Below are 23,894 nucleotides of genomic sequence, written 5' to 3'. Positions count from 1 at the left end.
CGTGCTCAGTAGGGACACAATTCCCCCCACGTATTTTCCATCTGAGGTTGGTCGAATCCGTGAACACGGAGTCTGTATGTAGCAACTCAGGGCAGATGGGAGCCATGGAGAGTCCTGAGCAGGGTAGGAGCAGGGCTGCTCTGGTGGAGGCGCAGGCCCTGGGCAGGAAGCCAGGCAGGAGGCAGTGCACGGTCCAGGCTGCAGGGGACAGTGGCTGGACTAGGGTGCGGGCAGTGCACACGGGAGGGAAGCAGGGCCTTGGGATGCAGAGGGCGTTTTGAGGCAGACCCTCCAAATAAGTCAGGTACGTCAGATGAACAGAGGAGCCGACCTCTGCTGCGCTCCCGCCTTTCTGGACCCCAGAGGCCTTTGCTTCTGTCCGTGGTGGGGGACGGTGGCGAGGTGCAGGCACAGCGGGCTGGGGGGCCCCCCGAGGAGCCGGCCTGGCTAGAGACGGGGAAGGCTGATCCTGGGGCGAGTGTCTGACAAGAGGACCTTTGAGGAGTCCAGAAAGGAGGGTGGTCAGGCCACGCAGCCCCCGCAGGCCTGCAGCTGCGCGGCGTCTCCCTGGGTTTTTCTCCCAGGAACACTAGGGAGCCACAGCAGGTTCTGAGCAGCGGCAGGGTTGGGTTTTGGAAAGACCTCTCTGGTTGTGGTGGGGGAAGAGGCTGCAAGGCCAGGAGACCTGCTAAGGGAACAGGTGGCCTGGGTCAGAGGGTGTCAGGAAGGGGCGGGGGTCCATGCCGGCCTCCAAAGCCTCATTCACGCCAAGGGCTTCTGACCTGCCAGGTCACAGTTCTGCACCCACCGGCCACGGGTATCCATTTCACAGCTGGAGAAACGGAGGCCGGGGAGGGGCCAGGGAGGAACTGGGGGTTCCCAGGTCCCCAGGCAGGTCGCTGGGCCCAGCACGGGCACCTCCAGACTCTGACTCCTGAGCCTTGGTGCCTTCGTGCCCTTCACTCCTGACAGATGGGGAAACCGAGGCAGCCAGAGGCGCCGAATCCCCGCAGTGGGCGGAGCGGCCTCCTCCCTCCAGCCTCCCGCCCTCCCTCCTGCGCCCTGGACTCTGACCCCGGCTGCCGCTGGCGCCGCCGGGCAGGCGAGGCCAGCGGGGCAGAATTCCCCCGGTCCCGGTGCCAGGGGAGAACCCAGGGCGTGGGCCGCGGGCAGGCCGGCGGCAGGACGGGCGCTGCTTCCCCGCGCCTCAGTTTCCTTCTCGGGGAAATGGGCGCGTTCCTGCCGGGGCATCAGAGGGCGGGGGAGCGGCCTTTCCCTCCGTCTGATGGGTCGCAGCTCCGGCCTGAGGGGCGGAAGGGCCCCCGCCGGCTGGAGGCGGGATGAGGCGCCCCTGAAACCGAGGGGAGACGGAACCGCGTCTGATGGGGAAGGCGGCCCTGTCTGCAGGGGCGAGGGTCCCGCCCAGGGCGCCGCGCCCGCGGCAGCGCGGCTGCTTCCCCGCCACCCAGGTCGCCCACCAGGGGCGAGGACCCGGAGGTGGGCCCGCTCTGCCCCGGCGCGACCCTCCTTCGGCGGGGAGACCGGCCTAGTGGTGCGTCGGCGCCACCTAGCGGCCCCCGTGGGCCAGGCCGCCCGTCCAGAGCGGGGTGCGGCGCAGCGCACGGAGGCCTGGGTCCCAGTCCCAGTCACCCGCACCGTGATCTGTCTCGCCCTCCAGGTGCCAGCCAGTGGGGAGGGGCTTTCTGAAGTTCAGAGTTGCCCCTGCCTCTTCTTCCTTCACCATTCTTCCGTGGTTTGGAAGGACCTCCACCCTCGGGCCACCAGGCTGGCCACTCCTGAACCTTGAGCTCCCAAACGCTTCCTGTTCAGAACATACCCCCGGGCCTTTGCACGTTCGGGTCCCTCTTGTGGTCACATTTGCACCTTTCAATGCCTGCTCATCCTCTAGGTCTCCGGGAGCTGTCCCCTCCTCCAGGAAGCCCTCCCTGACCCCTCGGAGCGCCCACGCCCTGGGCTCCCCCACATCTCAGCCCTGACCATTGCTGTGCCAGGGCTATCTGAGGCCAGGCCAGTCTTTCCGCCCGACATGGTGGGGCAGGCCCGGGTTCGTCTTCCCCTCTGAGCTACCACGACGCATCCTCCGGAGACCTGGGCTCAAAGCCACCAGCCTCCAGAAGGCCTGGGGAGAGCGCAGGCCTCCTCCAGAGTCTTGAACCCTGGAAGGAATTGGAAAAGGTGACAAGCCCTCCAGGCTCTCGGGGGACGGAGGAGACAAGGCCCTGATGTCCTCAGAGGACCGCAGGCCTGCTGACTGTGGGCGACCCACTTCCCCTTTTGGGGCCGGTCTGGCTGGATGGACGGGTGGCAGGGACATTCTAGGAGGCCTGCTCGGGGCTTCCCGAGGCGGGAGGGCCGGCGGGCAGAGGGAAGAGGTGTCTGCTGGGTTAGGGGAAAACCAGGCTTCCCCATCATCGAGAGGACGGGAGGGAAGCAGGCGAGGCCAGCTCCCCTGGGGCCAAGGGAAGCTGGGGGAGGGGTCGGGCCCATGGGAGGGTCAAGACCGCAGCCCGCAACCTGCCACCAACTTCCCTCCTGGAGTCCATGTGCCCAGAGACGAGGCAGGCAGGCTGCTTCCTGACCGCTGACCAGTCTTGTTCCCTCCTCGGGCCCTGCCCGGCCTGCAGGCTCGCCCGGGACCTGCTCAGGACCCGATTCTTCTCTTCCCTCCTAGCGTGTCTGCTCCCGACTGGCGACCTGAGGGAGCCTCGAATTTGAGTCAGGGCCTGTCCAGTCTCTGCCCAGAGCCCTCTATGGCTCCCACTTCTCTTGGGAGAGGGTCAAAGTTCTTACCATGGCCTGTATGGCCCTGTGCGGTCCCTGGTCCTCATTCCTGTTCGAAGCCCACTCCCTGGCCTTGAACCTGCCTCCCTGCCTCTGGGCCTTTGCACCTGCTGTGCTCTCAGTCTGGAATCTTCCCTGTCACCTTTCCACCCTGCTCCTCTGGTCCTACAGCCCTCGCCTTGGGCTTGTGCTGAAAAACATCCTCCTCTTCCCCAAGATATCCAGGTGGGAACCCTGGAACTTCAGAATGTGACCAGGATTGGTAAAGAGACTTCACAGATGTGAGGAAGGTCAGGATGGTCAGCGGGCTCACCTGCGTCCCCCGCGGCCCCACGCCCAGCACGGGATCCTCAGGAGGCAGAGGGAGGTTTCACAGCAGAGGAGAAGGTGATGTGACAGGACCATGACGGCAGAAGCAGGGTGGGGTGGGTGCCGTGCACTCGCCTGTCATCCCAGCGGCTGGGGAGGCTGAGGCCGGAGGAGCGAGAGCTCAGAGCCAGCCTCAGCAAAAGCGAGGCCCTGCCTCTAAATAAAATATAAGAAAGGGCTGGGGCGCGGCTCCGGGGTTCAGTGCCCAGTATCTGCACCCCCGCCCGCTGGCCCGGCTCCCGCGCCTCCCCCAGAACCTGCTCGGCCCGGCGCTGGCCCGTGGTCCAGTGGGCTCATTTATTTGCTTACCAGGTATTTATTGAGCACCAATCGTTTGCCTGCACTGTTCCTGGGGCTGGGAGACAGGCAGTGACTTTGACATGTTGTGTCCCCTCCCCTGCCCCCACTGACCGCATCTGGAGGTGGCCCAGGAGGTGACCGAGGTGGATGGGGTCTTCAGAGTGGGACCCCACTGAGGGATTGGTGTCCTTATAAGAAGGGACACCAGGAAGCTCTCCCTGTCTGTCTGTCTGTCTGTCTCCCTGCACATGTGAGTCCACGGCAAGACGGCAGCTGCCTGCTGCCCGAGGAGAGGCCTCAGGAGGAGACCTACCTTGGCGGCCCCTTGATGGTGGACTTCCCGCTTCTGGATCAGGAGGAAGCACTTCAGTCATTCAGAACGCCAGGTTCTGGGCTCTGTCACGGCCACCCGAGCGGATGGAGGCCCCGCAGAGTCACTCCCGCTCTTTTTTTTTTTTTTGGCACCAGGGATGGAACCCAGGGCACTTCACCATGGAGCCACATCCCAGCCCTCTTTATATTTATTTAGAGACAGGGTCTCGCTGAGTTGCTGAGGTTGGCCTCCAACTTGTGATCCTCCTGCCTCAGCCTCCTGAGCCACTAGGATTACAGGTATGTGCCACCGCACTGGCTGTCTCAGCCCCGTGTGTGTATGTGTGTGTATGTGTGTGTGTGTGTGTGTGTGTGTGTGTGCGTGTGTCTGTGTGTGTGTGTCTGTGTGTCTATGGGTGTGTGTCTGTGTGTGTGTGTCTCTGTGTGTGTGTCTGTGTGTGTGTCTCTGTGTGTGTGTCTATGTGTGTGTGTCTATGTGTGTGTGTCTGTGTGTGTGTGTCTGTGTGTGTCTTTGTGTGTGTGTCTGTGTGTGTGTCTCTGTGTGTGTGTCTGTGTGTGTGTGTCTATGTGTGTGTATCTGTGTGTGTGTGTATCTGGGTGTGTGTCTGTGTGTGTGTCTGTGTGTCTGTGTGTGTGTGTGTCTACGTGTGTGTCTGTGTGTCTGTGTGTGTGTATGTCTGTGTGTGTGCGTGTTTGTGTGTGTGTGTGTGTGTGGCTGTGTGTGTGCGTGTTTGTGTGGCTGTGTGTGGCTGCGCTGCTGGGGATGGATGCTAGGCATGTGCTTTCTCGCGGAGCTGCACCCGGCCTTCCTCAGTCCTTCCGGTGGCCGCGGGCTTTTGGACACATCCGTGACCCCTTTGGACCCTCCTGTCAAAAGGTGGAGAGGAATTCTCCTCTCTGACCGTGGCTGGACCGGGTGACTTGCTCCTCGCACACAGAGCGCGGCAGAAGAGACGGCGTGTGACTCTGGAGACCGAGGCTTACCGGGCATGTGGCGCCTCCTCAGTCTCCCTGGGTCCCTTGCTCTGGGGGTCACCTGTCACGTGGACACCTGGGCGGCTCTGTGGACGGGTCCGTGTGGCAAGGAAGTGGGCGTCCCTGCTGGCAGCCAAGTGAGCAAGCCAAGATGTGGGGCCACAGCCCAGCCACCCTGCGACTGTGACCTCGCAGAGCTGCAGAGCAGAAGCGCCCGGCGAGCCACCCCCAGACCCCAGGACTGAGGTGACCGATCTGCTGGGTTTGGGGTGATGTGTGACACACCAGTGGGCGGCCAACGGTCACTCCACGGAAAGCAGGTAGGGCAGGTCTCATCATCTCGACTGCCGGTGTCTACTGAGCACCTACTGTGTGCCAGGAACAGACTTAGGGATAGACACACCGGGAACAGAGACTGGACTCCTACTGCGTGGGGCTCATGGTCTGGGGAAGAAGAGGGACGACAGACAAGGAAGCAAGCAATCCAGAACATCAGGTTGAGGGGTGTGCGTGATCAGGGCCGTGAGTCTTTGGGGATTTGGCGGCCCCTGCGAGGTGACGCTGGAGCAGAGGCCTGAGAGGAGTGAGGCAGGAATGGGGTGGGGGGAAGAGCCTTCCAGGAGGAGGGACTGGCCAGTGCAAAGGCCCTGAGGCAGGAGTTGGGTTTATTCAAACAAAGCCGCGAGGCCAGGGGAGTGGATGGCATGGGAGGAGGGGTGGGCAGACCTGCGGCAAGCACGCTGGAGATGATCCGGGAGAGGGGACCCAGCTGCGGGAGCCTTGGCTTCCTCTTCTGAGGAATGGGCGCGCGGCACCTGTTTCTGAAAGCCATTGTGGGGCCTCGGGCAGCTTCTGCCAGGGGTTCGCAGCACAGTCAAGCCCTTTGGACATCCTGCTCCTGTGCAGCTTTTGCGGGGAGGGATGCCCTCTCTGTGCTCAAAGCCGTTTATCAGGATGGGCTGAAACTGCCCAGACCCGCCCTTGGTTCCCAAAGTCTGGTTTTGGCACCCTCCTGCCAGGTGCCTCCCCTCCTCCTCCACAGCCGTCCTCCCCTTCCCCTCTTCCCGTCTCCTTGTCCTCCTCCCTCCTCTCCTCCGCTCCATCAGTCCTGCCGACATTCCAGCCCAGGGAGAAACACAGGGCAGGCTTCCTTCCTCTCCTTGGCGGGGCTCCAGAGAGGGACCGGCCATTGTGTGTGCTGGCCTCAAGGTCACTCCCGCCCCTCCTGCAGGGGCTGGGCGGCGGGGCCAGAGGGACAGAGGCCATAGGGCCGGGGAGTCAAGGGGCCCAAGCCCCATCCGGCTCTGGGGCTTCACGGGGGAGGCGGGAGTTGCTAGGAGGGCCCTGGTACCAATCTCGGTCAGAAGCGAGCTGTGCAATGCTGGCCTGGTTCCTGCCCCTCTCCGAGCCAAATCCCGGCTGAGTAATTTGGGGCAATTTTCCTTCTCTTCTTTGTACCTTATTTTTCTTGCTTTTTATTGTTGTTCAGACAGTCCCTGAGTCTGGGTCCTTTAAATTCCCAGCTAACACCCAGGGCGCAGGGCGCAGTGGCGCACACCTGTCATCCCAGCCACTGGGGAGGCTGAGGCAGGAGGATCACAAGTTGGAGGACAGCCTCAGCAACTTAGCGAGCTCTCGTCTCAAAAAATACAAAGGGCTGGGGATGTGGCTCAGTGGTTAGGCACTCCTGGGTTTAATCCTCAGAACCCCAAAAAAGTAAAAAAGTCACCCCGGCTGGCCTCAAACTTGAGATCCTCCTGCCTTAGCCTCCCCAGTGGAGGATATCCTGAGGGGCTATGTTTTTAATGAACAAGTAGGTGACTTGGAAATCGTGGCCCCATTTCAAAGGAAGACTGAGGAGCAGCCGGAGCTTCTGCCGCCACCCCGTCCTGGAACCTGCGTGAGCTCCAAGCGTCGCCAGAAGCCAGGCTGTGCTGCTTCCTATCGGGGGCCTCCTGTGCCGGCTTGATGACCGTGGTGCCAGGCATGTCATGGGTGACAGAAGACAAGCCACGCTTGGTCGTCAGGTTAATTCAGTCCCCGGGGAAGAAGGCTTTGCCCCAAAATGCTGCTTTGGATTTCCATCTGTCTGTTGCCAAAAGCTAACACCTTTAAGGGCCACGGCGTCTGTGAGGGTGTGCGTGTCAGCTGCTTCCAGGATTAACTGGGTCTTTTCCACAATCCTAGGAGGTGGCTGTACGATTATCTCCATTTGACAGAGGAGGACGAGCAAAGTGCCCAAGTCCCACAGCATAGGGCCTGGATAAATTGTTGAGGCTGGCCTCAAACTCTCCATCCTCCTGCCTCAGCCTCCTGAGTCACTGGGATTACAGGCGTCACCACACCTGGCTAGTTTGTGGCTACTCTTTCCTGGACTGTAAGGAAGGGGTTGGGCTGCTTGGGAGGATTCAGTGGAAGAGTCCAGAGATGACTCAAGGGACAGGAGACTGGGTCTTGGGGACATCTGAGACTCCGCACCCTGAGGATATGGAATCTGCTTGACCTAGAAACGTGAGCAGCCTCCTCTGACCTTCCCTCCCTCTGCCCCTCCTGCTGGCCTCATTCTGCATTGATGGCCCACAACCCCGTGGGACCCACCGCGCCCCAGTTGCTGCTGTGGCTTTGGCTCTTACCCCGGGGCGCGTAAGTGAGAAAGGTTGTTTTGTCTAGTTAGGGAGGTAGGAATTTAAGACCTGGCACGCAGAGTTCACCAACTGCTCACCTGGGGCTCAGGGTCTCTGTCATCCTTAATACCAGAACCCTGATGTTATTTGGGGTAGCAACATATCCAAGGAAGAGACTCTACTTCCCAGGCTCCCTCGCAGGTGAGGCCAGCATGTGGCTAAGAGCTGACCGATGAGCTGTAGGTCAGAGTTGTTCTATGGGGCTTTGGAGAAAGTTTCTTAGAAGGGGCCCGTCCCGTAAACGGCTGTTTTTACCCTTTGTGCCCTTCTTTCTGTTTCTTGCCTGGAACATGGGTGAGGTGGCTGCAGCTTCTACAGCCATTTCAGGTCATGAGATGATTGAGAGACTAGAAGTCTTAAGCTAAGGATGATGGAGCAGAAAGAACTGTCTCTGGGGCCTCCACTCCTGCTCTGAATAATTTGTTTCTGGGAATTTTTTATGCATGAGAAAAATAATCCTGTATACTCCTACTATACCAGTTTCTTCTTTATCTTCTATATTTGATTCCTATATCTTGATTGACGGTGTTATTTCTGATTTCTCTTACTAGTCACTGAAGGAAAATCCTAACCCATACCTAGACTCCTCTGCCAGCCTGGGTCGGGGAGGGGGCAGATATGAATGCTCGTTTCTTTTCCTGGACCGGAAAATATTGGGGTTAACAGTGTGGGTTCAGATCCATCCTTGGCCCCGAGCCCCACCGTCGCCCAGAGACTCCACTTTGGAGGCTGATTCAAGCAACAGCCTTCAGACTCGGTCCAGCTCCTTAGTGACTCCCGGGCGCGGGGTGGGGGCGCGGGGTGGAGTCGGTGGGTGGAGTCGGTGGGTGGAACTTTAGGCCCTCCCCTTTCTTGAATGGCTCAAATTGGTCACATGGTCACCAGTGGCTGCAAGGCAGTCTGGGAAAGCGAGTATCTGCGGGTTTCAAATGCTCCGGGGGTGGGAAGCCGGGCCTGCGCGGTGGGACAGCTAGGGCAGCGACCCCGGGGATGCCCGTGCTGAGCGCGCCTTGCCTCGGCCAGACCGGCTTCCCTTTCTACCTTTTATGTTAATCTCCTCTGTCTCTTTGTTATTTGTGTTCTGTTTCTGCTTTATTTATTTTTAATATGGCACATTTCAGAACTGTGTGCCATCTTCGTGCAGGGGCCGTGCCAATCTCTAGATCATTCCGATTTTACTATATGTGCTGCCAAAGCCAGCAGTTTTATTTATTTGTTTATTTATTTGGTACTGGGGACTAAACCCAGGGATGCTTACCCACTGAGCCACATCCCCAGCCTTTTTTATTTTTTTATTTTTTTGCGGTGCTGGGGATGGAACCCAGGGCCCTGTGCTTGCAAGACAAGCACTTTACCAACTGAGCTATCTCCCCAGCCCCCCTTTTTATTTTTAATTTAGAGACGGGGTCTTGCTAAGTTGCTTAGGGCCTTCTAAGTTGCCGAGACTGGCCTCAAACTTGCAATCCTCCTGCCTCAGCCTTCCGAGCTGCTGGGATGACATGCATGAACTACCACACCTGGATGCTTTTATCTTTTTTAACTCTTTCCCCTTCTTTCTCCCTTGGTTTATTTTGCACACTTTTCCATTTTCTTCAGTGGACAACTTGTTTTGTTCATTTCCAAGCCTTTTCCCCTCCCCCAGTACTCTCAGTGCCTTAAAGCATTTAAGCTTTGATTTTTTCCCTCCAAGGGTGGCTTTAGTCAGATCCCACAGGTTTTGTTATATAGTGTTTTTACTATCTTTTGTTTCCTGTTGATATCTTGCATTTTAATTGCCTCTGTAATCCAAGTGTTATACTTGGGATTTTTTTTTTTCATGTGTAGGGAATTTTGGTGTGTGTGGGGTAGGAATCTATAGATTCTGAATTGAAATCTACATTCTTTTCTAGCTTAAATAACAGTAGCCTGCCATGTACACTTGGCATTTGAAGAAAGGACTCTGAGGTTTTTAAAAAAAATAGGCTGGAGGCAGGGCTTGGTGGTGCACGCCTGTAATCCCAGTGACTCAGAAGGCTGAGGCAGGAGGATCATGAGTTTGAGGCCAGCCTCAGCAACTCAGTGAGGCCCTAAGCAACTTAGTGAGACCCTGTGTGAAAACAAAAGATAAAAAGGGCTTGGATGTGGCTCAGTGGTAAAACGCACTACTAGGTTCAATCCAATCTCCAGTACCACCCCCCCCCCCCACTCAAACAAAAAAATTGGACTAACCCAAGCCTAGGGGGTTTTACTGATGCACAAGGTGAGGTTTGAGTGAATCGTGGCAAATGCAGGACTATGATGCAGACTTTGTAGCCCTCACCCTGAAGGTCTTCACCTCCCACTGTCCCAACTCAGCGCCATCCTCAGAACAGCATCTCCATCTCTGGGCAAGTCCTCCCCAGCCCAAGCCTGCACGCCCGCGTTACTGCTGACTGGTGCTTCTCTAGTGGGGCATCCTGGCTGGGCGGGGCCTGCGGCTCAGACCCGCTCCTGGCTCTCCACTCGCCCTGCCCTGCTCAGTCGCCTCTCATGCGAGGGCGATGTGAAGGCATCCAGGACCATGGCTCCCACAAAGGGGCATCTTCAGTTACGCAGGTGATTGGGGACCAGAAGGTGCCAGAACGCTTGAGAATCGTGGTCATCCCCCCGGCAGGAGCAGCCTGCTTCGGGGCTCCCGTGATGGCGAGGTGCAGTGTAGGGGCTGTGCTGTGCCTGGTGTCACCTGATGCTGGTGCTCCAGGGAGGGGCACTCTTTGGTCCCCTGAAGAGCGGGACCCTCAGGTCTAAGCAGGGTAGCTGTGGGGAGGGCCTGAGGCTCTGCCACCCAGCGGGGATGCGGAGCTGGTGGTCTGGACATCAGTATGCACGCACGTGTCCAGACTGGGGACAACCTCAGGTGGAGGAGGAAGCCAGTGTAGCCGTGTGGCTGGGCTGGCAGAGGTGGAAGGAGAGGCAGACACACGTGTGCGTTACTCAGGACGTTTATGGCCCTGCGGCTCTGGGACAGCGAGAGAGGGGCGGAGTCCCGCTGGCACTAACGCTGGGCAGAAGCGGGGAGCCGGGGCACAGCCAGCGTCCCTGCCGCGTGGTCCTGCCCTCGAGGCGGAGGTGGGGAGATGGTGAGGAGACCCCTTCTCCCCGAGGTCTCCGAGGCCACGCTGCTACTCCAGGGCTGTGAGGGAGGATGGGAAGGAGGCAGAGGAGGCCATCAGCAGGTGTGAGCCGCGGCCCCTGCGCCCACCCACTGCCCTGCCCATCCCGGCCTCCCTGCCTCCCAGCCTCCCCGAGCTCAGCCTCTGCCAGTTTCAGGTTCAGGAAGGTGGCGTTGGTCCTCGTGCGAGGGAGGGAGGTGGACTGTGAGGAGAGAGACAGGGTGAAAGGGAATTCCCAGGCTTTGCTGGGGGACCCTCGTCCTTGATGGGCATGCCCCCCAGCGACTCAGGCGACCAGGGCTCAGTCAGGGACTGGATGAAGCACGGTGTAGAGGAGTGTCTGGCAGCGGGGGGACCCAGATCGTGGAAGCTTCCATCCTGAGGGTGGCAAAGCCATCCCTGGCTCAGGCACGGGACTTCCTAGAACCCCCAGTCTGATGGGGAGGCAAGATTCCGAACTCAGGAAATGATGTCGCTCCAGTGTCTGATTGCTCCCTGTTTAATGCACCTGCCTTAGCGACAGGCCTCTCAGAGCTCTGCGGGTTTGATGGGAGAAACTTGGTTCCTGACCTGGGGGCTCCCAGTCTGATGGAGGAGACCTGGGCCCTGACCTGGGGGCTCCCAGTCTGATGGAGGAGACCTGGGCCCTGACCTGGGGGCTCCCAGTCTGATGGAGGAGACACACCCGCCTAGAAGCCTCTATTCTAATAGAGATCATCCTTAGTTCGGTTGGAGAAATTAACTTCACTGTGTGATGGTGGAACTTTAGTCCCGACTCTCACTCCAAAAGAAAGGAAGAGAAGTGAGCCCCGTTGTGCAGGGACTCGGGTCTGGACTGAGAGGCTGACTCACCCTCACCCTGTCTCTGGTCGGACCGAGGATCAAGGTGCAGCACCAGCCCACCGCCCGGGTCTGGAGAGCAGGCCGTACCTCCCCGGCTTTAGGTCCCACTCACAGGATAAAAGACGCCTGGCCCTCAGACTATGCTCCTTTTTCAAAACAGCCACCCTCTGCTGTCCCTCTCATGGGCGCAGAAGTTGGGGAGGCCTGAGGCTGCGATCAGGCGGAGGCGTCTCCCCCGCCGGGTCGCCGGGTGGATGAAGGGGAGGCAGGGGCGCGCCTGGGAGCCCCGTGCGCACAGACCCGCCCCACACTCACGCGCCACCTGCAGCTCCACTTCCAGCGTGTCCGTCTTGCCCTGCAGCGTGACGGTCTTGAGCACGTAGCGGCCGGCGTCAGTGAGGTTCAGCTTCTGCACCAGCAGCGAGCAGTTGGCGAAGCCCACCTCCCGGCCGGTGTGCGCTGGGCCCGCGATCCAGTTCCCCGACGGCAGCTGGCTGAGGAGCCGGTTGGGCTCGGAGGCGGGCCCGCGGTACCAGGCATAGACCAGCAGGTCCTTGGGGTAGCCTTGGACGGTCAGGGTCACGTCCAGGCCCTCCATCGGCTTGGCGGGCACAGGCACGATCATCATGGTGACTGCCGCCGCTGGGGAGAGAGGGGCCGGGTCAGCAGGCCGTGCTGGGCATGGCGTCCCTGCCCCCCGGCCAGCTACTCTGTGCCACCCCTGCTGGTTGGTGCTGTCCACGTGGGCGCTGGCGAGGAGACAGGATGCAGGTGACCTGTGTGGTAGGGGAAGCTGGATTCTGTCCCCAGGGAGCCTGGCAGAGATGTGTGTGTCCCCTGTCAGGCTAGGACCTGTCAGCCTCAGGGCAGGGGTCATCCTGGAGACCCCAGGGGGCCGGGCCATGTCTCCTCCATCAGATTGGAAATTTCAGAATATGGGTGCATTGTCTCCCCTATCAGATAGCTGGGAGTGGTGACCCCGGCATCGTATCTCTTCTGCCAGATCAAGAGACTCAAGACTGTGGGGGTCCCGCTGCCCCATCAGATTGAAAGACTCGAGAGGCAAGAGGCCGTCTCTCCTCCATCAGGTTGAAAGTTCCTCCAAGGTGGGGAATCCCGTCTCCTCCATCAGACTGAGACATTGCAGATGGTTGGGGTGGGTCTTTCTAGTGAGGCTGGGAACCCCCTGAAGTTGGGGGAGCCCGAGTTTCCCATCGGATTAGAACTCCCTAGCAAGAGGGGCCTGGAATTCCCGCATCGGATCGGGAGTACCCCCAGGGTGGGAACTGCATCTCCCCATCAGGCCAAGAGTGAAGGACAGTTTCCCCACCAGGCCCAGCCTCCTCCCTCAGGCAGCTCCTTGAATAAGGGGGACACGCTTCCCTCTTCTGAGACCACTTCTCCGAGGGCAGAGACCGACCCGGGCTCTCGGAGCAGCATCTCTCCCAAGGAGGGAACAGCGGTGCCCTTCCGCTCTGCCTCTCTCGCGGCAGGGCTGCTTGCGGGGCATTGGCTGCACCCCAGCGCATACCTGCACGCCTCTGACCCCCACGCCGGCCTGCGTGGGCAGGGCTGGGGCAGCGTCTGCAGTCATCTCCCGCCCAGACCGGCTGCCAAGGCCCCTGGAGGGCGGGGCGGGAGGTCCACTTACCTCTGGGCTGCCACTCCCGCTCTGGGGGAAAGAGTATCCACCCCTTGGATGAGACCCAGCCTGGTAGCAGGAGGGAAGGAGGGAGGACGAAGGGGAGGACTGTCCCCACTGTCCCCGGGGGATGATGGCCACTTAGGAAGGAACCAAGATGGAATTAATGAGGCCCCAGTGTTCAAAGCCACCGTTCCCAGGGGATAAGCAAAGGTCCCCTGAGCACCCGGGTGGCTCAGGAAATGCAGCTGTCTGTGCCAACCCGGCCCCGGGCCGTCCCAGGGCAGAGGCAAGAAGATGGCGTCTCCTGGTTGTGATTTTCCATTTGCCAACTGCCCGGCAGGGATTTTCCAGTTGTGTGTGCCATCGTCTGGGCCAGATGACCATGTCATCTAGTTGGCAGCAAAGACGTCCAGCTGTCTGGTGGCTGAAGCCCCAGGCGACTGGTGACCAGATTTGGAGTCTCTAGGAAGAGCCCTCTGTGTGGCCTCCCCTCACCCACCACCCCACCACGTGGGACATGTGACCATCTCCCCTGTCAGCCCTCAAGGAAGAGGGTCTGATGTGCCATTTGTTTTCCAGGTGACAGGTGCCTGGACGACCAGGTGACCACCTGACTGAGCAGTGAGCAGGCTGGGAGTCCACTTTCCAAGGACGAGGGTCTGCCCCTCCAGGCCAGTGAGGAGCAGGTGGCAGCCAGGCTGGGGACGACTCACCAGACAGCTTGACCACCACGGAGGCGGATCCGGACAGCAGGGTCTTGGGGTTCTTGGCGATGCACGTGTACGTGCCCTCCTGGGCCGCCGTCATGCCGCTGATGTCCAGGTGGGCCTGGCTGCTCTGCAGGGCCTGCCCGTTGAAGGCCCACATGTACTCGGGCTCGGGACAGGACCGGGACACGCAGCGCAGGGAGAGGGAGGCGTTGAAGTCCACTCTGATGGTGCAGCCCGTGCGGGTGGTCCCGTCCTGGAGGATGGCCACGCGCTCCGGGCCAACTGCGGGCAGGAGGGAGGCGGCTTGGGGCAGCCACCCCCCACTCTCCACCAGGTGGGGTCCCTGGGGCCCCTGGGCCTAGCGGGGGCAGAACAGAGCCCGGCCTCTTCAGGTCCCACCTGGATCTCTAACTGGCTCTGGGGTTGTGAGAATCTTGCCCCCTCCCAGGGCATCTGGTTTTGCTTCTGTGACGGTTCAAGGCAGGTTTGAAATCTATGGCTTCATTAAATTGAGAAAAAGTCTAAGTGATTTTTTTTTTTTTTTTTTTTTTTTTTGGCAAGCTGTTCTTAGCATCTGAAATGCTGAGGCTTCCAGATGCTGGGGTTTTAGAATTGGATTGAGTCTAAGCATCTCTGCTGCTAGAGTTTCTAGGATTCTCGGGTCTAGAGTCCAGGGCTGCTGGAATCTGGAATTCTCTGCTGGTGGGAGTCTAGGAATCTAGGCTGGGGTTTTGGAGATCATGGCCTCATGGACCCCAGTGAGCTATTTTCCCAGGATTCCACACGGCACGTCTGCTGGCCCTGGGCATGACTGCATGCTTCGTTCGTGTGTTTTGGTTCTGTCCCCTCCCACTCCCCCGTTACTCCCTCCCCTGCTTCTTTTTCAAAACAGCAGAGATTTCTCCAAACCAGGGAGCGACTGAAATGTCAAAGGTGCTCTGTAGGTTTTTTTTTTTTCCCCTCTTGGTACTGGGGATTGAACCAGTGTCACTTAACCACTGAGCCACATCCCAGCCCTTTGTGTTTTTTTATTTTGAGGCAGGGTCTTGCTAAGTTGCTGAGGCTGGCCTCGAAATTGTGGTCCTCCTGCCTCAGCCTCCCGAGTCACTGGGACTGCAGGCCCGAGCCACGGCAACCGGCTGCTCTGTAACTCTTTAGGTGATGGGTCAGATGCATTTTAAGAGGGACCCTGGTTCCTAGCCCCAACCCGCCTGCTGACATGCTGCGTGCCCTCGGGCTCGCTCTCCGGGCCTCTGTTTCCCGGTTTGTGAAGCCTGGGTGTCAGGCGTCTCTGGGCGCCAGGGGCACTCACAGTACACGGTCAGGTTGAGGGGCTCGCTGCGGCTGACGCTGATGGGGTTCCACACCTCACACTGGTAGGCTCCCGCCTCCTCCCTGCGGATGCCATGGCGGGTCAGCACCCGGCCATCAGGGGACAGGCCGAGGCGGACTGCAATGGGCAGGGCGTCACCGTTGAAGAACCAGCGGGCCTCAGCGGGGCTGGGGCTGCTGCACAAAAGCCGCAGGGTGTCCCGGTGCTCCACCAGCGCCGTGTGGTTGGCGATGACCGTGGGCGGGGCCAGGATCTCTGTGGGGGCGAGAGGCGGAGGGGGAGGGGCCGGGCACCACCTGCTCGGCGGGCTTCCGGTCCCCAGGCAGGAGGCATGGCCCTACCGTGGCAGTGCCCTGTATCCCCAGCCAGGGGACAGAGTGGGTGCAGGAGGCAGGTGTAATCCTGGAAGCCCTCCCGAGAGAGGTGAGCAGCTTAGTGTTATTTTAGGGTTTTGTTTTGTTTTGTTTTGTTTTCTGATCAAAAATTTTTTTAGATTTTTTTTTTTTTCAAAAGAGGGCTTGGCGGGGGAGGCAGGGGGTCTCACCATAGACCTGCACGTGTCCGTAGCCCACCTCGGTCTGGAGCTGCCTGTTAAGGGTCTGCAGGAGGTAGGTGCCCGAGTGCCCGGGCAGGACGCCCCGTATGTCCAGGCTGCCGTCGGGGCGCACAGCCTCCCGCCCCGTGTGGGACGGGCCGGGGGTCTCGTCGCCCGTGCTCACGATGTAGCTGGCCACCAGGTGGGTCAGGCTGAGCGTGGGCCCCGCGTACCAGCTGTAGGCCAGCTCTTCCCCCGAAAGCCCGCGGACCACGAGAGTGACGTTGTCCCCCTCGGCCGGCTGGGCGGGCTCGGGGGTGATGGAGAGCTCGGCCTGTGCACTCAGGATCCCCACTGAGGAAGAGAGCAGGGGGTCGGGGGCCGGCTGCACCCAGTGCCCCCGTTTGGCAGGGAGCTGGCTCAGGGCACAGGGGGCATCCCGACTGAGGTCCTCGGGACACAGGAGGTCACACCAAGCGGGGACTGGAGCCTGCGGCCCTCTGACTTCCACACCTCGGCCCCTGACTGACTGCTCTTGGAGGCATCTGCATGGACTCAGCCTCAGCTCCCACATAGGGGTATGAGGACTGGCCACCTCGTATACAGTAGGTGCTCCATAAATGTCAGTGAGGCCCAGGATTGCAGTCTCAGGGAGGGGTGTGTCGTGGGATTGAATTGGTCTGTGCCAAGGATCCAGCCTAGGGCTGCTCTTGTACACAGCAAGTGCCTAGCACTGGCTCAGCCATGCTGAGCTGACCCAGAGGGTTTCCCACTGGCAGTGCCTCAGGTGGCATCTGAGGGGATGCCCTCCTCGGCCAGCCCGGCTGTTTTGATGATGCCACAGGTTAGACGCCAGGGTCCTGACGCCCAGGGGGCTCCTGCCCTGCCCACCAAGTGCCACCACGGCCAGCAGGGTGGGTGTCTCCCCAACCCTGTCCCTGCTCCAGGAGCAGAGCCCCAGGCCCAGGAGCTGGTCAGGGCTGGACCGTGTGTGGTGGCCTGAGGTGGGTGGCCATGGCCCTTCTCAGGAAAGAACTGCAGGCCTGGCCTGGCTTCCAGAGCTTTCCAGTCTGAGAGACTGGCTCTGCCACTTTCTGCTGTGTGTCCTTGGCTGGTGACTCTCCCTCTCTGAGCTTCTGTCTTCTCTGTGGAGTGGGGTCATGAGTGGCCTCCCTCACAGAGGGCGCGTTATCACGTGGAGAGCCCTCAGAGCAGGTATGCAGTAAGTGCTCATCCATGCTGCTTCTAGGGACCTTTGAGGGACTCCGTCAGTTAGACCCATTTCACAGATGGGCCACTGAGGCTGAGCTGTCTACCCAAAGCTACGCATTCGGGGCAGAGCCACCAACCAGCACCAGCCGGTCGAGCCTGCCACAGCTCATGGGGAGGAGGGTGACGGTGGCCCCTCTCCTGGATTGCTGCGGTCATGGGAATCTCGGAGCCCACCCTGCAGGCCTCTCTGGTGGCTGCCCCACACTGGAGCTTCTCGAGGGGACAGACTGCCGGTGTGACTGCCCTCCCCACCAGCTGCTGGGCCCTGGTCGGCCTCCCTCTCCCGGGCTGGGGTCCCTCCCCGGGGCCGGGGGTGCTGGGGGCCCCTCTCACTCACCGCTGAGGAGGAGCCAGCTGCACCTGGCCAGCGCCATCTGTCACCCCAGGCTGGGCCTTGGAGGTGGTGTGTTGGGGTCCTGGGCTCCCAGCCCTTCACGGTTGGGGCCGGGCTCCGTCTGCCGCTGGCCCTGGGAGGGCTTGGCGATTTGGAGCCGGGGAGGTCACCTGAATTTGGAGGGATCGAGTCTCCGAGGATCTGGGGCCCCGTGTGGGTACCAGGGTGGGTGTGGCGGGCACCGGCCAAGGGCCACGACCCGGCAGGCCTCCTGGGGCAGCTGCCTAACCCTCTTTGTGCCAAAGGCCCGGATTTGGTACTGGGAGAAGAACCAGGTCACCGGGGAGGAGAGAGGAGGGACAGGGGGAGATTTTCGGGCAGTTCTTACTGACCTCCCAGGCCTGCGCCTCCTTGGTGCGTCTGGGGTGGCCCCTGATCCGCGGCGACTGCCACTTCTCCAACCTCAGTGCCAAAATGATCCTGCGAGGCGGGCACTGTCAAATGCCCATCTGCAGGTGGAAACTGAGGCAGAGGCTCCGACCTGCCCGGTGCCTGCGGGGAGGGAAATCAGGCCTGCCCTGTATCCAGAGCCAGACCGGCTTTCTGGGGCAGTCTGCCTGCTGACCTCTGCGAAGGGCCGAGGAACCCACATTCTTCCTTCCTTCCTGTGCCCTCCATCTCCCTGTCTGCCCAGTGGGCCTGCAGAGGCTCGGGCCCTCCACAGAGTTTTGATCTTGTGGCGCTGGGGACAGTCTCTTGCTGAGTCCCCACTTTCTGACAAACAGAGATGGAGAGCTCTTAGTGAAATGTCACAAGGCAGAACGTCCACCAGGGCTTGGCACAACGGGGCCCCAGACAGGTCATCAGGACTGTTGTTAAAAGTACAGGATCCAGCCAGGTGCGGTGGCACACACCTGCAACCCCAGTGACTCGGGAGGCTGAGGAAGGAGGATTGCAAGTTTGAGGCCAGCCTCAGCAACTTAGTGAAGCCCTAAGCAGCTTAGTGAGACCCTGTCCCAAAATAAAACCAAAAGGATGGGGGATGTGGCTCAGTGGTAAAGTGCTCCTGGGTCATGCTCTAGTACCAAAATAAAAATAAATAGATAGGACTCTTATTTTTTTGGGGGGGGTGCTAGGATCCCTTTATGTTGCCTAGTCTGTCCTTGAACTCTTGGGCACAAGCCATCTCCCACCTCAACCTCTGGAGTATCTGGGACTGCAGGCATGTGCCACCACGCTGCACCTGTGCCACCTGATACAGGGGATTTGAGCGTGGTGGCTGTTGTGACCGAGGGGGCGCAGAGACCAGCCTGCGCTGTGGTGAGATCAGACGTGTGACGCGCCCACGGCGGGGCCTGCCACGGAGTGAACGCTCAGTACGTCACTCGTTCATCTACTTGACCGCGATTAGTGAGCACCTACTGCGTGCTGGGCTCTGGGGAGACCCCGGTGAAGTCACGGCAGAAACAGACCCTGCTCTGGGCCGGGAGGGAAAGGCAGACTCCGTCCCTCACCCGGTGCCAGCGAGAGCCGGGGGGTCTGCCCCTGCCCATTGTTTCTGGGGCGCCTGGCTGGCGTCCCGGGCCTCCCGGGTGTCACTCGCGGATCTCGATGGCTGTGGCTCCTGCTTTCCGAGGCGCCTGCCTCTGGGCGGGCCGTGCCTGCGGCTCACCTGTCCCCGTGTGCTCCCACTGGCGTCCTCGGCTGCCCTCGCAGGCTGGGCTCCTGCGGGGCGGGCAGCCTCCACTCCCCACCACCTCGAGGCCTGGCCTCACCCTGATGGCGCGGGTCCTGCTTTTGCCTCGTGTCCGGGACCATGGCCCAGTGTCATTCGGGATGCCTCCCCCGTGGCCCCCGATGCCTCTCGCTCACCTCAGAGCGACCTGGGAATCTTCCTAGAAGCACCCTCGCCCCCGGTCCTCATGGGGAAGGGGCTGTCCCCACCCCCATGGCAGCACAGGGACCCGGGCCTCCTCCCGACCAGCACACAGCTCTCTGTGCCGACGGCCTCTGCGACATCTCCCTTCTCTGTCCCCCGGGACCCCTGCCTCAATCCACTGCCCCGTTGCCTGGCCCCCGGCCCCTTGCATTGCCCGGCTTCTTCTCCCCTCGGACTCTTCCTGAGTCTCTGGCCCCACTCTTGCCTCCCCCCATTTTCCCTCCGTATAGCAGACAAAGGGTCTTTCTGAAACAGAAAGCTGCCCCTTCCTCAGAACCTGCTATGGCTCCCCAGTGCTCTCAGAAGAAAGTGACCTGTAAGGCCCTGCATGCCCACCTTAAAAGCCCCAGGGACCCCCCGTCCTTCCTTCTGGGACCCTCCAATGCAGCTGTTCTGCCTCACTGCACATTCCTGCTTCCCTGGGCCCTGCTTCACTATCTGCTCAACAACTCCTCCTCCAGGAAGCCCTCCCAGACTGCCCGAGGGGACTCCCCAATTCCAGCCCTTATCCCCCTGGATGGTCACTGTCTGGGGATGGGTCTGTGCAAACCTCAAGAGGACAGGCCTAGGCTGTCCCCACAGCATCCCCATCACTGCCCAGCACACCGTCCAATACAGAGCAGAGCCTCAGAGAGTGTTTGTGGAACCGGACACCAGGTGTGAATGACATGGGGACAGAGGAGGGGGTGGGGGAGTCTCCAGGGAGTTCCGGGTTTCTGGTGACCTGCCCTCTGACTAAGGGGTGCGGGGAGGCTGGGCGTGGAGGTCCAGAGCAGCCTGGCCTTCACCCAGACTCTGCATGACTCCCAGCGCCTGACGCACCACGTGGCCCTTTCTGTCTGTTGTCCTCACCCCTCGCGGTCCGCCTGGTGTTCTCCACGTGAACCTGGATTCTGGGTTATGCTGACAGTGGCAGTTTCTTGTGCACCTACTATGTGCCTGGCCCAGGGCTGAGTGTAGGTAGAAGAGGAGACTGTGAGCAGGACTTTTGCCCCTCCGTGCGGGTGGTGGGACGTCATGTCCTGCACCTCCTGGGGTCTTGACCTTGGCTTCCCTTCTCTTTGAGGGTGAGAGCAGAGCCACGGACAGCCCCGGAGTGGGCCCTGGGTTGTGAGGGCCACTGTTCACTCACCATTTGACACATCTCTCTCTTCTCCCTTTCTACCAGGGATCGAACCCAGGGCACTTTACCCTGGGCCACATCCCCCGCCCTGTTTTTATTTTTTACCTAGAGACAGGGTCTCTCTACGTTCCTTAGGGTCTTGCTAAGTTGCCGAGGCTGGCCTTCAACTTGCGATCCTCCTGCCTCAGCCTTCCCAGCCTCTGGAATTACAGGCGTGCGTCCCCGGGTCTGGCTAGGACACTTTAAATTTTATCTGTGGCTTCCGCTTGCTGGACCAGGTGGGGGAACAGTGGCACGGTGCACAGTTTTTGCTGATTCTCCCTCTCCCTCTCTCTCTCTCGTCTCCATCTCTCTCTGTCTCTTATTTCAGTAGACAGCAGGCTCTGGTTCTGTTGCCCAGGCTGGCCCTCAACGTCTGGGCTCCAGCAATCCTCCTGCCTCAGCCTCCCTGGTGTGGGACCCCCGGCACGCGCCATTCCAGCAGGCGGTGACTTTTGGGACCTTACTGGTTTTTCCTGATCTCATCGTGTCCCTGCCTGAAGACAAGGACCTGAGACTCAGGGCCACCTGCGCTGTGTTTCAGTTGGTGAGTCTCAGCCTCTCCATCCAGCCGTCTGGGTTTTGTGACCTTGTTTTGTAAGCGCCCTGGGTCCCCAGTCCTCTTATCTCAGTGACCCTCAGAGCCTCATCAAGCCCCGCCCACCGCTGACAGTATTTGTTAGAAACCTGGACTTGGGCCTGGGTGGCAGGACCCTTGTCCCCTCCTCCCTGGGCAGCTGGGCTGATTGCTCCGGGTGAAGCCGCTGTCCCCGCTTATCACGTGGGCAGGTGCGGCAGTGTTTGCGCATGGATCTGACCCCGGGTGTGGCTTCCTGTGCCACCTGGCAAGGTCCTGGGGTTGATCCTGGCTGGGGCCCCTGAAGCTGTTTGAGGAAAGAACCCCATGTCCCCAAGTTCCTCAGCCTGGAACGAGCGCCCGGCTGCGGGTGTGGCAGGACAGGCAGGTGGGTAGGAGGGGCCAGCCTCAGCCCCTGGCCGCCTGGCCCTCGGGAATTTCCAAGTCATTCAATCAGTGAACAAATATTTACTGAGTTCCTGCAGGGTGCCAGCGGGGTCTGGGACACAGACCGCAGACGTATCTATTCCCTGGTGAGGCTGGATCCTATTGGCGGGAGATGGGCAGGAACGAGGCCGGTACAGCACGTGCATCAGGTGGAGATAGTGCCTAAGAAAAGAAAAGAAAAGAGAATTCAGCAAAGGACAGGGAGGGACAGGGAGGTGGAGGGGGCTTTCTGAGGATGTGAACTAAGAGCCAAGTGAGGTGACAGGGAGCCGGTAGGTAGACAGGAGGAAAGCGTTTTCTTTTTTCTTCCCCCTTTTAAAAACCAAGTCCTAGATAGCATTAAAAAAATTCTTCTATTTTGTTTGAGATGGGGGTCTCGCTAAGTTACCCAGGCTGGTCTCAAACTGGAGTTCCTCCTGCCTCAGCCTCCCCCGTGGCTGGGATTACAGGTGTGCGCCACCACAGCGGGCTCTTGGCAGGAGCGTTTTCAGTAGATGGTACAGCAGGTGCAAAGGCCCTGAGGCAGAAAAGTCACTGATGAGTGTGGGAACAGCAAGGAGGCTGGTGTGGCTGGAGCTGAGTGAGGGGGAGGGAATCGCGACCACTGAGCCGCATCCCCAACCCTATTTTGTATTTTATTTAGAGACAGGTCTCACTGAGTGGCTTAGCGCCTCCCTGTTGCTGAGGCTGGCTGTGACCTCTCCATCCTCCTGCCTCAGCCTCCGGAGCAACGGCGGCCCAGCTCGGATCCCTGGAAAGCTCTGGGTAAGGGCTGCCTCGAAGGTCTGCGCAGCCATGGCTGGAACACAGCCCTAGGACGCTGTTAGCACCCTGCAAAGTCCCCTCGTCCTTCCAGGATCCAAAAATGATTCAGTAGTTTGGAATGCGGCTTTAGCCTTGGATCGCGTTCCCCAAACTCAATCTTAAGCGGAACCCCAGTGCATGCGGCGACCGGGAAGCACCCGCCCTCCCTCCACTTTTATCTTCACGGTGCTGGGGATGGAACCAGGGCCACATCCCGGACCCCGGAGCGCTGTGTCCCCTGCCCCCGGCGCCCACCCCCGGCTGCAGACAGCTCCGGGGACGCAGGCAGCAGGTGAGGGCCCAAGGGGGGCGTCTGCACTTCCGCTGGCCAGTCTACACCGGCGGATTCTGCGCCCCTGCGAGTTGCAGCAGCCCTTCTGCACACAAAGGCGCTGCGTTCGGAAGAGAAGGGTTTTCCCCATGAATCATAATGACTCGGGGTCACAGCCCGGCCCATTTCCTTCCCCGCGCCACTTCCTCGTTCGGAAGGCAAGGAGCCGCGCGCCTGAGACTCCAGTGAGCCCTGGGAACCCGGCGACGCCGCCCGACCCGTGGGAAGGAGCGGCGGCGGGGAGACAGCGACCCCCGGCGGGCGATCTTGCCTGGCCAGCGCGGGGGCGCTCCGGGGACTCCGCTCTGGTCTCCTGCTCAAGGAGAGGGTTCTGTTCCCAGCGGGCGCACTGAGCCCTCGCTGTTCTTCACCTTGGTTTCCTCGTCTGCAAAATGGGGATAATCATGTCCCCCTCACAGAACCGCTGTGAAGACACAAGTCAATAAATGCAGAGCATGTGGCACAGGCACGGCATATAGTAATTGCTCAATGCACGATCGTTATCAATCATTCTTACATCGAGTCCCATGCCGTCTCCTCCACGAGGCTGCGGGCCCCCCGAGAGGGGACGCTCCCGTGCCCGTCAAGGTCACGCTCCCGTGCCCGTCAAGGTCACGCAGCAGAACTTGGTGTACAGTAACTGCTCTGTACACGTGTGTCAGGGAATGAATGGAGACGCCGCGGGAGGGAGGGCAGGTTGTACGGTGAGCACTGCGCACATCACGGATTCCACCCACGCCCCCGAGCCCTGCGCTGCGCTGGGCGGTGCTGGAGCCTCAGTGCGGGGCGAGCCCTGCCCCTGCCCTCCCAGGACTCAGGGTCCTGTACGCAGACTGACCCGCCCCCAGGGATGAGCAGAACAGGCAGGGCTGGGTGGATGGACCCTCAGGGGCCCGGCCCAGCTTGAGAGTCAGGGCCTCCTGGGGGAGGGACCTGAGTAGGGAGGGGCGGGAGACAAGCAGTGACTGGGCAGGCTCCAGGCAGCCGGCAGAGGGAGCGAGGGTCCGCACTGGGGTGGAACAGGGTGCTGGGACCAGAAAGCAGCTCAGTCCTCCAGACCACGACCACAGGGTGGGGGGCCAGGAGTGCTGGCAAAGAGGTGGGGAGGCCCCTAGAACGCAGGCCTTGCAGGGTGCTGCAGGCTGCGGTGAGGAGCTGAGCTCTGGGGGAATAGGGAGCTATGGACAGTTCTAGGCAGGGAGGGGCAGGGTCCAGTTTGGGTTTTAAAAAGATCCCTTGGGTTGCTTTACCTTGGTGGGAAGATGGGAAGGGGCCAGAGACCAGGGAGAAGGCTGGGCAGGCAGGGGAGAGAAGCTGCCAGGCTCAGGGCTGGGCTGTAGGGATAAGGAAGGCCAAGTTCAGGAGGCC

The 23,894-nt window shown here is 60.4% G+C and overlaps 1 protein-coding gene and 1 long non-coding RNA gene across 5 annotated transcripts; one reads left to right on the top strand and one right to left on the bottom strand.

Moving 5' to 3' along the window:
• Positions 1-6,689: 6,689 nt before the first annotated feature.
• LOC306648740 lies at positions 6,690-22,991 on the top strand. 2 transcript variants are annotated; one of them, XR_013760470.1, is made up of 4 exons: positions 6,690-6,806; positions 6,967-7,290; positions 20,699-20,914; positions 22,035-22,991. It is a non-coding gene; the product is annotated as an uncharacterized lncRNA (long non-coding RNA). The 2 variants fall into 2 exon arrangements; XR_013760471.1 differs by lacking the exons at positions 20,699-20,914; positions 22,035-22,991 and adding an exon at positions 18,403-18,657.
• CEACAM16 (CEA cell adhesion molecule 16, tectorial membrane component) lies at positions 10,025-17,943 on the bottom strand. Of its 3 annotated transcripts, XM_079118954.1 has the most exons (6): positions 17,659-17,943; positions 17,270-17,436; positions 15,670-16,014; positions 15,105-15,380; positions 13,796-14,074; positions 11,277-12,079 (listed from the first exon to the last, which is right to left on the bottom strand). In XM_079118954.1, exons 2-6 carry the CDS (start codon positions 17,304-17,306, stop codon positions 11,589-11,591), a joined length of 1,428 nt encoding a protein of 475 aa, XP_078975080.1. In that variant the 5' UTR covers positions 17,307-17,436; positions 17,659-17,943; the 3' UTR covers positions 11,277-11,588. The 3 variants fall into 3 exon arrangements, with proteins under 3 accessions (XP_078975079.1, XP_078975080.1, XP_078975078.1); XM_079118953.1 differs by lacking the exons at positions 17,270-17,436; positions 17,659-17,943 and adding an exon at positions 10,025-10,614 and having other exon boundaries at positions 11,753-12,079; positions 15,670-16,692; XM_079118952.1 differs by lacking the exons at positions 17,270-17,436; positions 17,659-17,943 and having other exon boundaries at positions 15,670-16,692.
• Positions 22,992-23,894: the final 903 nt, after the last annotated feature.

This window comes from Sciurus vulgaris (assembly GCF_902686455.1).
Source record: "Sciurus vulgaris genome assembly, chromosome: 17".
Classification (NCBI taxonomy): Eukaryota; Metazoa; Chordata; class Mammalia; order Rodentia; family Sciuridae; genus Sciurus; species Sciurus vulgaris.
This window is presented reverse-complemented; position numbering and strand designations above follow the sequence as displayed.

Excerpts from the sequence above, each read along its gene's own strand:
- CEACAM16 (XM_079118952.1), bottom strand. The coding sequence starts at position 16,234 with ATGTGGGAGCTGAGGCTGAGTCCATGCAGATGCCTCCAAGAGCAGTCA. Across the intron at positions 15,381-15,669 it reads CGGACACGTGCAGGTCTATG|AGATCCTGGCCCCGCCCACG; the intron begins GTGAGACCCCCT and ends TCGCCCCCACAG. Across the intron at positions 14,075-15,104 it reads CCTCAACCTGACCGTGTACT|TTGGCCCGGAGCGCGTGGCC; the intron begins GTGAGTGCCCCT and ends TCCTGCCCGCAG.